General features: G+C 39.4%; 1 protein-coding gene across 1 annotated transcript in view; it reads left to right on the top strand.

Moving 5' to 3' along the window:
- The window catches only part of HUNK (hormonally up-regulated Neu-associated kinase), a 57,071-nt gene that overhangs the window by 14,435 nt on the left and 28,889 nt on the right, over nucleotides 1-13,747 (top strand). The window contains exons 2-3 of the mRNA XM_083736672.1: nucleotides 6,590-6,882; nucleotides 12,113-12,168. Coding sequence (XP_083592798.1) covers nucleotides 6,590-6,882; nucleotides 12,113-12,168 — 349 coding nt within the window. The remainder of the gene's footprint in view (nucleotides 1-6,589; nucleotides 6,883-12,112; nucleotides 12,169-13,747) is intronic.

Genomic DNA, 13,747 nt, shown 5'->3' with positions numbered 1-13,747 from the left:
TTTCACTGGAACTACTCCTGAAATTAAAGTAAGGTTCATGTTTAAGTGCCTTACCAAATTTGGCTTGTAATGCAAGAAATGTTATCTTGAAGCAGTAAAAGAACATTCCTTTGAATCCCACCTCTCTTGGGAACAGAGTAGTTACAGCTGTGTGTACACAGTTCACAGCCTGGCAACTTGCACTGAAGGATTTCCCTTTTTTTATTTGGGGAAAGTGTTGATCTATTTCAAGACATGGATTTGGTTTGAAAATCCTTTTCTTAAACTTATAAACCTCAGGGTTGGTTGTGTGTGTGCGCGTGTGGTTTTTTGAAAAAAAGCTTTGTAGGCTGCATTGAAATGTTCTGTTTTGTGTCCTTCAGTCTTTTTAATTACCAGAACAAGCAGTAAAGAACAAATACCAAATGAATCTGACACCATCTCTAATCCTTGAATAGTTCCATCCTTAAATGATTAAATCTGAAGATGCAGCTTTTAACTATAAGCCTCCACTCACTCAGTTACTGTTTACTGTATAATAAAACAGATGGGATGGAGATTTCCACTGCGACTGAATTTCAGTGCTTGTGAGATAGTTTGAACTTCTGATTCAGAGATGACAATATGCTGTCCATTGATTGTGCAGTGGATGAGAGTAGGGGCCACTATCTACCCCTATTTAAAATGGGGCTGGGGGAAATGGAGTAGATGTTTGATTAGAGCTGGAGAGGGGAAACATGCAACATTCAAACAAATTTCAGTGTTAGAATGGCCACTTACTTGATTTCAGCTGCGGCGCCTCCAAAGCCTTGCCATGTTGTTTTGGCCATTGGAAGCTTCCCCGGCTGCCACAGAGCATCATGGGTGGCCAGTATTTCAAATCTAGCCTATCTGGCGGCCTGTGGCAGGGCTTGGGGAGCGGACCTGGAGGCTGCATTCTTCACTCAGGTCTGCTCCAAATTACTATGACTGAATCTGACAATTTGGCACAATGTCATAGAAACATAGAGCTGTGATGATAAATTTAGCAGCTTGCACTGTATTTGGAATTCTGTCCTGATCTGCTCCTATCAGCAATAATACTGTACAGTGGTAGCTCGGGTTACAGACACTTCAGGTTACAGACGCTTCAGGTTACAGACTCTGCTAACCCAGAAATAGTACCTCAGGTTAAGAACTTTCCTTCAGGATGAGAACAGAAATCGTGTGGCGGCAGTGGGAGGCCCCCTTAGCTAAAGTGGTGCTTCAGGTTAAGAACAGTTTCAAGTTAAGAACAGACCTCCAGAACGAATTAAGTTCTTAACCCAAGGTGCCACTGTATTTACTTGAGTCTAATGCACCATCAAATCTAATGTGCACCTCAGTTTTGAAATCCTTGAAACCAAAAAAGGTATTTCCTGGTGAATGTAAATGTGTCATCATATCTAATGTGCATTGAATATTTTTTTTTTAAGTATTTGATGATATGACATCATTTTGTAAGAGAATCTGGGGGGAAATTGTGCAGGGGAATGGAGTCATTTTATCCTGATGTGTAAAGCATCTTAAAAAGCAGCCTAATCTTAAAGTTAAGCATTGGTTTGCACTGTCATAAAATCATGAACTGGTACATGGTTAGACAAGCATCTGAGGAATCTGACCTTAGGTTTTGCCCTCAGACCTTAGGCTTCGGGGATTTTCTATTTTATAATCATGGGACATGAAAGCAAAAAGGGGACTCTTTCAATAAGAAGATATTTATTTTAGGTTTCCAGACCCTTGATCATCTTGGTTGCCGTCCTCTGTGCGCTATCCAACCTAATTTTTAGGTGAAAATCTGAAAAAGTGTTATTATTTAAAGATTCACCACAGCTGGGAAAAGTACATCTCTGTTGTGAATGGTACATGTATACTCACCCTGCCTGCTAATTATAACATAGTACACCTGTACACACCCAAACTGGATGAAGCACTAACTCCCTTACATGAATCAGAGATCATTTGTATGGCCAATGTGCATCAGTGACAATTCCCTTCCAGCCATTTTTTTTGGTCCTTTCCCCATGTGCTTCTCCGAATCCTAAGTCTTCCCTTGATGCTCCTCTATAACCAATGGGTTGTAGGCCCTCAAGCCAGACAGACTGATTATTTGGAGCACCACACTTCACTCCAGTTTCTGGGAAAGTCCATTGACCTATTTCCTTGAAGCTGTGGAGAAGTTCTCCTGTTTCTCAGGCTTCTCCAGGGCTACAGTAAAGCATCCCACCGTCCCGGCAACGTACCCTAGCAATCCCTGCAAGGCAGAGTTTTTCATGCCCACTTCAGGGCACTGAAAATGGTAAACTAACATCCTGTAATCATTTGGATTTGCCATATGAGAAAATAACACAGTACAGTACTGGTAAATATTAGGGAGGGTGCTTTTTTGTAAAAGAAATTCCCAGTTACATTTATATTCGTTCAGATTACAGTATACTTTAACTAGAAGACTCTGGGACTTCTCAGGAAAAGTTGTAAAGAGAAATGGACATTTACACTGCAAAAAAACACATCCCAGGTTCTGCATAATGATTTGGGCTCTTTATAAAGCTCGACTGCTTTCAGTGATTTTCCATACCACTGAAGTTCAGCTTTACAGTAAACTTGTCTTTGCTTTTTAAAGCCTTTTCTCAATTTAATTGTGGGAGCTGGTGTTTTGTTTCCCACCAGCAGGATATTTTACGAACGCCAGGACTTGAATTATTTATTGGAAGTAAAACCAGAGTTGCACATAAAGCATATAAGGAGAAGGAGGTCCCAGCACCATGGGGTGTTTACAAAGAGCAGGATTAAAGAAAAATGGTCTAAATAAGCCAAGTTGTTGTTGTTGTTGTTTTAAAAAAACTTTAACCCTTGCCCTTCTCCTACCCAGTTGAACTTTGCAACAGACTTGTGAGGCAAAATTAATTAGCTCATATGCATTTATTATGTACAAGAACACCATAACTTCTAAGAAATAAGTGCTACTTTTAGTTCGGCCCCCTCATCAAAGCATTGTGATGCAGATGAAACAGCTATGTGTAAAGAGCAGTCTGGTGGGCACAAGGTTGTATTAGGGTATGATACCATAAATGGAAAGTTGTTTCCATTTCCATTGGGAATAAGCCCCATTAAACACAGTTAGGCTTATTTTCAAGTAGACATGCATAGGATTGAGCGGTAAAAGAATATAGCAAATTGTCTAAGCGTGGTTCTAGATGGATGCCTATTGTGTTCTTCATGCATGCAGGTTTTTTCCTGCATCCACATGGCATCAGTAGCATTCAGATACCAGCTCATATTTTCCCATTTCGTCTGCATTTCCCTTTCCAGGCAAAATCCGATTAGTAAAAAACACAACTATCTGTTTGAGATAACTGAATGATCCATTTGCATACTAAGTCCTCATCTGGAAGTATTCTGAGTGCCATTTTTAGGTTGTTAAACTAACAGACCTATGTTTTCAGGCATTTCTCACCTATGCACACCTGCTTCAATTTCAGTTGTTATTAATACATTTTAATACTTTTGATTTTGCAAACAATTTTAATTCAGTTAATTGTACTGTAATCATATTAGTAATTAAGAGCAAAAGTTGGTGGAAGAATCCTACGTTGGATTCTGGAGTTTTGTGGGTGGTAGGAAAGCTGTTGTGTTTTCTCCACTCCTTAGCAAATGTTCCAGATGAGTTTAAATAAGGAAACTGCAAGGTTGTGCCTTGAGGTGGAAGACACATTTCTGTGATTATTGGGTCTTACAAACCACCCCGCCTTGGTTGCCTCCACCTACCAGAGCCAGTTGAGCTTCCCCCCCATCAAAATTATTTTATTAATGTATTGCTGTTCACTTAAGTCTTGAGGCTATTAAAAATTGTACAATAAGAACAACTGTAATAGGTTTTAAAACAATGTGAATGTTAAGATTGCTTTTTATTTTTTTAAAAAACTGTCGGGGCTTTCTTTGTTGCATGCATGTAACATGTAGTTCACCTCTTAGTGGTGTTCAACAATGAACTGTTATATTCAATGAGGTAGGGATGACTTGTTGGTATGGGAGAGATGTGATTCATAAAGCACTTCAAACAACAGATTTCTGTTTCTTCCTGTGTCTTTCAATCCTGGGGGAAACCAACATTACTTTTCTGTTTCCGCCTGCAAGTGGTATTTCCTATTCTGCCAACAGGAAACAACCTTTCAATATGCATGAATTAATTTGTCCTCAGCAGACTAATCCTTAAGGATAGCTTGTTTAAACACATTATGCTAATCTGAGTTATTGTTCTAACTTCATTGGGAGAAAAGCACATTCAGTTTTTTGGTTTAAGACAGTGGATTCAGATGACTGTTAACCATGTGGGAACTGCTACAATGCCTCTCATTGTGAACATGGGGGTTTAGTAGTTCCTGGTTGCCTGAATCTACCCTCACTCCACATTTAAGAGTGCAAAAGAAGTTGTGATTTTCAGTGTTTTAAGTTGTAACCAAACTACCTCATTTCAACACAGTGATATGTTGCTTCCTGGCATTTTTGCAAATGTTAATTTCCATCGTGCAGCTGCCTTGTGAGCATTGCTTGACCTTCGTGTTATCTAGTTAAAACTAATTTTTGCTCAGTTTTGAAGGCCTTGTCAGCTGGCCTGGCCAGCCCATCCCCTTTCCATTAGTTTCCCCCAGGCAACTTTTCACACTGAACATAGAAATATTAATCACTTATTCTCAGGCATAGAAAACTGGAAGCACTGGGAGTGTAAGCTGCCATTGAGTCTTCCACATCAGCAACTCTTCTGCTCCTTTTCTGTCAACTGTATCCTGGAGGCTGCTTCTGAGAGCTACTTTTCTTGTTTAAACTAATGTTTATTGTCATCACCTCAGCAACTTTTCTGGAAAAGGCTGTTGAAATCAGGGTGATCCTGTAGTTTGGGCAGTGTTATTAAATGTAGATATAGTGAAGGTTATTGTTGAAAAGAGCAGGAGATCTTATAAGTTGACAAGGAAAAGAACATTCGTGTAATGTAGACTTGGCATTGGGATGATAGATTTGGCCTAAAAGTGTTATACTTGAAGAAACGTGTAATTAACAAGAATTCCAAAAAGTGCCTCATGTGACTGAATCCAGCCATCATGTCAGTGTTCCGCAATGGTCAGAAGCATCATGGGAAAGGGTAGCTAGACCCAGGCACCAGCACTGATTGAAACATTTCCGTTGCAGCTATGTAGGTTGGCCTGCCGAAGGATAGGTTGTCTGGGGTCCGTCAAAGCTAGAGTCCCATTTGGAGATGCTGGGGATTAAACTTTCCCATGATGCTTTTTGCATGAAGACTATGTGCTCTACCACTAAACTAAGAGTCTTCACCACTTTGAATTTTGTTTTGTATGGGCAGGAACCTTTTAAACTGATTTCAGTGCAAAGCTCAACAGCATGAAAGAACAGCGAGTTCCCTTTTCCATTCTAATAAGCTGGCAGTAATGAACAATGAGCTAATAGATCTCATTTGCAAGGTATGATCATTTCCTTTGCCATAGGACTCTGAAGAAATAGGCTGCGAAAGAGGAATGGTTATTAGCATAATTCTTTTGCTGCTCATACCACAGATGTCATAATAAACATCAGTAAATGCTTGTGACCTAGAAATCTGCTTTTAGGTTATGTAAATGCAAATGCTTAGTAATTAAATAATTGGAATCAAGATACAGAAGTCAATTTAAAATAAAAGGATATTTGTTGGATACCTCACATTTACTTATTTGGGTAAATTAGAAAAATAACATTCAATATGGTATGAATTAAGTACTGTAGGTTTTGCTTTTGAGGGTTCTGCTGATCACCAAATGCTTAGAACTGGATTGCTTAAAGGTAAAGGGACCCCTGACCATTAGGTCCAGTCGTGACCGACTCTGGAGCTGCGGCGCTCATCTCGCTTTATTGGCCGAGGGAGCCGGCGTTTGTCTGCAGACAGCTTCCAGGTCATGTGGCCAGCATGACTAAGCCGCTTCTGGCGAACCAGAGCAGCGCACAGAAACGCTGTTTACCTTCCCGCTGGAGCGGTACCTATTTATCTACTTGCACTTTGTGCTTTCGAACTGCTAGGTTGGCAGGAGCTGGGACCGAGTAACGGGATCTCACCCCGTTGCAGGGATTTAAACTGCCGACCTTCTGATCGGCAAGTCCTAGGCTCTGTGGTTTAACCCACAGCGCCACCTGGGCCCCAATTGGATTGCTTAGAAGTCACAAATTGCTACTTAACCAACTGTGTTGGACATAATTAAATTAGTATTGCATTTGGAGGTACAGTAATATTAATATTAATAATAATATTTATAAATGTACTAGCCACTTTTCACCATAAGGTCCCAGGGTAGGAACAACAACTTTAAACACAACATTGAAAATTGTTTAAAGCAAACACCATACATGTAAGACCGCATCACTGGAGGATTAAGATTATATTCGTATAATTCAGCTCTCACTCCCCCCCCATCCAGTTCCTTCTTTCTGTGTTTCTCCCCCCCCCCCCCCCGGCTTTTTCAGGTTAATGTTATGATTGAACAGTTCGAGTTAGGAGCAATAACAAGAATAGTAATAATAACTATGGCTTGTCTTTCTTTCCCATCAGGTGGCAGTGAAAGTTATTGATAAGAAAAGAGCCAAAAAGGACACCTATGTTACCAAGAATCTGAGGCGGGAGGGACAGATCCAGCAGATGATCCGACACCCTTACATTGCTCAGCTGCTGGATATCTTGGAAACGGAAAACAGCTACTACCTTGTTATGGAGCTGTGCCCAGGGGGCAACTTGATGCACAAAATCTATGAGAAAAAGCGGCTGGAAGAGCATGAAGCACGCAAATACATCCGGCAGCTTATCTTGGCTGTTGAACACCTACATCGTGCAGGGGTGGTTCACAGGTGAGCTTGCTTATTTATTTAACACGAGTGTTCTGCTTTTTGAAGACCATGGCTTCACAGAGATCTTTACAGTATGTTCATGGATGCAAATATCATTTAGCAACTATTAAACAAGAGTTTAATAAAATCAATCTGTCGTTACATAAATTAAGCAGTGGCAGTTATAAATAAAACAAGATGGAACTTGTATGTGAAAAGTCTTCCCAAGGGAAATCGTATCATTCTTCTTCAGTTCAGAGTTTCAGGTGGTTGGTTAAAATGTACATTTTGCAACAGAACTTTTGTGGACTCCGATTTTATTTTTTTATCATTTGTTGCTAATTGTTGATACGCCAGTGTTTTTTAAAAAACAAACTCTAGTTAGTTCACTGGTTAATTTTAAGTGTTTTTTAAAATTATATTTTGTTTTAACTATGGGCTGTAATCCAGTTTGAAAGACTTAATGTCAGAAAAGGCAACCTCAATGGTTAAATTATATACCTATCTTTTCTACTTTGTGTGATTTAGTTGACTGGCACAATATCCAGCCAGGAGTGTAGAGAGTTGCTTTATAGGCAGGCTCTAAAAGTGTGCAAGCACTATGTGTCACCTATCAATTCAAGCAGTTTGCTATTATTTTAATTATAACGGACCCTTTAAAAAGGAGTGCTAAATCCATGTTTTAGAAAGTCACAATTCATTCTTGCCTTAAGTGCAGTTGGCGATGAAGTTATTTTAAATCAGCTCTAAAAATAACAGCACTTGCACATCTGTGATCTGTAGGTGTTCACATTCTCTCTTTGTGATAACCAAGACATGGCTGGTTGCGGGATGGAATTTCTTGCTTCTGGACCTTTTACAATATATACTCATGATCTCTGAGTTTGTTTAACAGAACAGGTAAGGACTTCCACCAACAACAACAAAATCAAATTCATTAGAGATATTATTCAGCCGGCTCTATCACAAATTATTTGTCCTTGTGTGGTAAAGTAGGTAAATAATTAGATTGAGGGAGAGGAGTGATTAAATTCAGTCATCTTATCAACATGAGTCATGTTATTGAAAATAGTGAATTGTAATTATTGAAGAACCTTAAAACTTTTATGACCTTGAATTCAGCTATAGAAAATTTTACTGTCATATGAAAATACTTGGTATTTTAAGGTTAAAAGAAGTGTTCAAGGTATCCAACTCTTCAGCTAAGGAAATAATTATTCTTTTGTCCTGCCTGTCATTTTCAGTACTTGGCCTAAAAGTGAAACCTCCTTAACCTTGTGAGCCATAGTAGCCTCGTTCACATGTCACACTGTAAGCTAAACTGTGGCTTACTGAGACTGCCTGAACATACTGATTCTCCTTTCTCTTAGTTTTTAGTGTGCTGTGTTAGTTAAGTCGATGCTGGGCTTAGTGTGTCATCCAGACATGGGATTTTGGTTAAGCTCTCTTCTTAACCATGATATCTAGCCAAGGTTTGTTCTTGGCTGCAGATCATGGTTAAGGAGGAGAGAGTTTTAAGCACAGTCCCACATTCAGATGACACACTCAGCCAAATCTTAGCTGCCATGTTGTGTTGAGTTGAAAGAATTGAGGAGGAGCAAAATGGAAGCAGTCTCCTCCCTGGGAGCCAGCACATTCATGCATTCATGTTAAACCGTGGTTTGACTTAGAATGATGTGTGAACACAGCCTGTGTTCTGTAAACTCTCACTTATGCTACCTAGTAGCCAGTCCACCAGTATCCAGCAATTTTCTGGGTCGTGAGCTCGTCATTTCAAAGCCGCGGCTTCACATAATATGAATCCTGTTATCTTGTGAGAGAACAGAGAGTTGCCAGTGGAGTGTAAGCTCTTCCTACACTACATGAGCCCACTGCTTCACCTTCCCGTTCCCAACAACTCAAAGGGACAATGGGGCAAACATTACACCAAATTGCTTTTCTAATTTTCTGTTTGGGGAGTTTTAACAGTGAAGTACAATCAAAGGCTGTAAATCGGAACCCAAAAGGAGGGTTTACCTAGTTAATTCCTAATGTTTGTCCACAAAATCCAGTCCTTCCTGGGTGTTTTTCCCAAAGAGATGACGTGAGGTTACCAATATCTTTAAAAGAAATTCATGGGTTCCTGTCATGTGCAGTTTGCCCCATGGTTTGTTTTTGTTTGGGTTCTGTGTGTTCAGTGTGGATAGCTTTGGACAGCTTTAAAAGGGGGATAGGCAGATTGATGGAGGATAAGCAGAGGCTGCTAGTAGCTATGATTGTGTTCTGTGCCCAGTGTTGGAGATTGAGGGCCTCTGAATATCAGTTGCAGAGCGGGAAGCGTGCTTTTATTGTTCCATTTGTCAGCTTCCCATAGACATCTGGTTGGCCACTGTGAGAATAGGATGCTGGACTATATGGGCCTTTAGTCAGCTGCAGCAGGGCTTGTTATGTTCTCAGAATCTGTTTTGGTGCCAAAGCACTAGGCATCCCAGAGTAGCTCCTCTTATTTATTTCTACCCTGCCATTCCTTCTAAAGGATCCCAGGGCTGCTCCTTTTAACACAGTCACCATGCCCAGTCATTTTGTTTGGGAGCTATTGGCTTCCCTAGGGTCTTCCATCATTAATTGGACTTTAAGGCATGTAAGATGGGTACTGTAGCCTTCATGCTCTTTTGGATTGCTTGTTGCCAGATTATATTGTAAAAGATGATTCCAGGACTGTCAGTCTGTGTTTGTCTTGTCCTAGCAACGTTTGAGGAAGCTTGGCTGATTTTCCCTTGACCTAATGAAGTTTGTAATTGAGAACCCCGTTTTAAGAATACTGTACATTCTTTTTGCAGCCAAAAGCTTTTACCAAGCAGTCATTTCTGATGCCTGTCCTGGCTCTGTGGGGTCATTTTGAGAAGGTCTGTAAACTTTGGCCTGCGGTTTGTTCATTGTTGAAGCCATAGAAGCATCAGTCTCAAATCAGAATTAGATAGCAGTCATTGTCTCTTTGTCTGACAGAAAGAAAACAAACTCAAATGGCAATATATGGGAAGCTTTTTCTTTTTAGAAGATATTTACAGAGGCCTTCATGCTGTCAAAAACAGGATGAGCATTAAGCTTCCTAAGGGAGTAAGAACAACAAAGACAATGAAGTTAAGGCTTTGGTGCTTGCAATAGCATCCCACAGGAAATTCTCAACAACCCTTTTAAAGTAATTTTAACCAAATTCAATCCTATTCAGTGCAATTACTGTCAGAATGTCAGAGAAAGGAATTTAATAATGTACCAGTGGCAAAGACAGCTTCCTGTGTATCTGTTTTTTCCACTATTTCTTTCAATGTGGAACTAGATGCATATCACCTTGAATTTGGTTATTAAGCAATGCTTTGGGAGATGTTAAAATACACACATTTCTGTATTTTGTGAGCTATAATAGCATATGGATGTAAGAGATCAAAGTCTGAAAGCTGTACCTCCATGCTATCACCTTGGACAAGCCACTATCGCTCCGTCTTCATTTCCTATCTGTAAAAGGGACTAAGAATTACCTTTTCATATATCATTCTCTGCATCATAGGTGTGCTGCGAGACAGCCTCTACTGTCTGATAATAGCCCAAGTTTCCTGCATTGGGCCATGTAATGGAAGACTTAGAGGACACACCAGTTGAGAATGTAGGCAACAACTAGTCATAGGACATTCCTAATTCTTTCACAATACATCTATTTTGTTATTCACCATGTCACCATACTGTCTGCTTGGGTCACTCATGGCATTTGGTTAGACCTTGGCGGATAATGTCAAAGATGTCTTTCCTTATAGATTATCATACAGTACAACAATAACATTCTTTTGTTTGTTTGTTATGACTTCCAATTCACATGGTTGCCCATAGTCAATAAAGAACTTTCTAATCACCTCTGAAGCATTGCTGAGGTATTTAAACCATCCTGACTCTCATTTCAAAAATTGTGAGACTTTTTAAAGTTCTGAATCTCAATGAGTGGCTTTTTACAGCTGATGAAGCCTATTTGCAGGTACTCATAGAGAAGAGGGTACAACTTCAAGTAACTAGCAGATGTCTCTTTTGAAGTTGCCCCCAGTGAGGGCTTTCCTTCCAATGCACATAGCAACTTCAGAAGAGATACTTTCCTTTGGATATCACCAGGGGAGGAAAAGGTTAAATTTCCTCATCCATGTCTGGTGCAGTCTTGATAGTATCTCCCCCCCCCCCCAGCTGTTGCTATATGCATTTTTTAAAGTTGATGCATTAAACCTCTACAACATTCAGTTTGGCCTTGCTCCTTTCTATGTAACACAAAGTGTTAGCAGGATTGTCAAATGCTTAGGCATTTTTGGCAACTTGTTCTGTTCCAAGAGGTAACATTAATAGGCCCTCAGGTAGGTTGTTACGAGGATGACAGAGATAGTGATTGTTAAGCATTTTGAACATTGCAGAGGCTATGGAAATAAAATGCAAACAGTGACAAAAACATTTGAAAGTCTCTGATAGCACCCCTCAAGTACAGTTATTCCAGGCATGTTAGATTTTGTTTCTTGGCACCCATTGCTTGATCTCTAGAAGCATTCAGCCAACTAATTTTAAGTACAGTGTGATGGCTAGTGCAATATTTATTGTCAGAATTCTGCAGTACTGAGATTTGCTTCCTTTTGAAATGCAAAGTTGGCTTTTCTTCCATAGGTTTGCCTTAGGAATGCAGTTTAACTGCACAAGGCCACAAATATCCCAAACTATGCTTTGAAGTCAGTGAACCATTTTCCTTCTTCCACTTATGTTATGGTGATATATGTTTTTCAGCCTTATTGCGCCTGTATTTCTTTTCCATGCAGAAGACTAGACCCAGTAAATATCATTTGATAGCATAAATGAAATATACATAGCCTTTAAAACTCTCTTTTTCTGTACAAAAGCTGTCTGTTCTCATGTTTTTTTCAAATGGAGACTGTCTAATATGATTTCATGACACATACCACGATGCTGGAAAATACCACTAGACTTCCCAGCCACAATATTCCAGTGCAACTCTCATTAATTTCAGTCAGTTTTGTGGAATAGAACTGTTTGATGGATTGTGCCCCAACACATATATTAGACCAAGTGTACCAGCATGTTAACTACATTGGACTACAACTCGATCATCTCTATAGCATAACATTAAGATCCTAATCTGATGCAAGTGGAAAATGACAGTGGTTACTGAAACTTTGAAAATATCAAAAGCTTGAAGGCCTGCATTCTCATTAAACATGTTTGTCTGTTTCAGAGATTTGAAGATAGAAAATCTCTTGCTTGATGATGACAACAATATCAAGCTTATTGGTATGAAACTCTTATTGCAATTTTGTTGACTGGTATTTTTGTTATAATAAATGTCCCAAAATATTCTGTGTGGCAGTATATAGCAGTGCTTTTTAGAGGAATGTGGCAAAAGAAGTTGCAATCCTGTGGTCTTCTATGCATATATAATTTTTTTCAATGAGCACTGGTAAGTAGCACACAGCCCCAAGTGTGTTACTTGCAAGTAAGACACTTTAAATTGATTTGATTTTATTTAATTTCACACCTGTATGCTCATTTTCAACCCCCCCCCCCGAGTTCAGTAACAAAGCATTAACAAATGAAAACAATACCTAAAAGCAATATTCAACAAAAATACAATAACACACACACAAAATTAGATTTATATGCCACCTTTTCTTCCAAGGAGCTCAAGGTGGTATACTGGTTCTCCTGCCCATTTCATCCTTACCACAGCCTTGTGAGGTAGGTTAGGCTAAGAGGTGTTGACTGGTTCAAGGTCACCCAGTGAACTTCATGGCTGATTGGGGCTTTGAATCTCAGTCTCCCAGATCATAGTCCAACGCTCCAACCATTATTCCATATGGGCAAAATTACAAAGTACAAATCAATCACAATGGATATATGTTAGGAATGTCATTTCACCCTATGACAAGAAACAGAAAAAACATCCATCAAACCACCTCTATCTGTCACCTAGGGTGTGCATACTCCCCTCCTATCTCTCAGTCGGGAGACAGATTCCACCAGCATGTTTTTACCAGTTGGTGGCTTCCGTAAGCTATACTTCCTCATAAAACTGTGGTAATAAAAGCCATTTTCACAAGGGATATCAACATTGTTTTTACAAAACAATGGAGAGTTTAAAGCAATATGGGGAAATGCCATTTTTAATATGATTAACAGTCCCTGAAAATTAATCAGTTGAAATGGTTGATGCTTGTTTTCATGTACATGCATGCACATGTAGTCCTAATAATGTGTATTCTCAGCCCCTAATCACTACTTTTGCCACAGACAAATGCAGCATCTGGGCTCTGTTCCTGGAAGCATGGTGTTTTTAAGAACAGGGAATCTAAAATTTGAGCATGCATAATGGCATATCATTGCAAATATAGTTGGAGTGTGAACATCCTTCTACCACCATACCATTGCTTTTTAATGTGTGGATTTGAGAGCTTCAGTTCCAAGAAAGTTTTGCCTTTCTGTTTTATTTGCAAATAGATTTTTTTTCTGGAAGTCAATTACACATAGATGAGTACTAAACTTGTGCTATATTGTGTTACATTTCTGGAAGTGGCTTTTATGTCATGTGAATGCTCAAATATAATGCAGCAATTAACAATTAGGTAACATTGTGGAAATGAAATACACTGTTGTGTGAACACAGCCTTAGTCTTGCAGCATCAGGCAAAACCCCACCCACTCCATATGATTGGCTTACTCATCTGCAGAAATAGAATGTGAAACTAGTTGAGAAGCCTTTTATATTTATATCTAATTCGTCAATGGCCCATTGATTCTTCAACTGCCTATCAACTTCATTCAGAGCACTGTTCATCCACATTTTGCAGACACCATAGATTACTCATCTTATTCT

This window comes from Podarcis gaigeae, assembly GCF_964106915.1.
Source record: "Podarcis gaigeae genome assembly, chromosome: 4".
Classification (NCBI taxonomy): Eukaryota; Metazoa; Chordata; class Lepidosauria; order Squamata; family Lacertidae; genus Podarcis; species Podarcis gaigeae.
The sequence above is the reverse complement of the archived record's forward strand: the minus strand, read 5'-3'. Positions and strand labels throughout refer to the sequence as shown.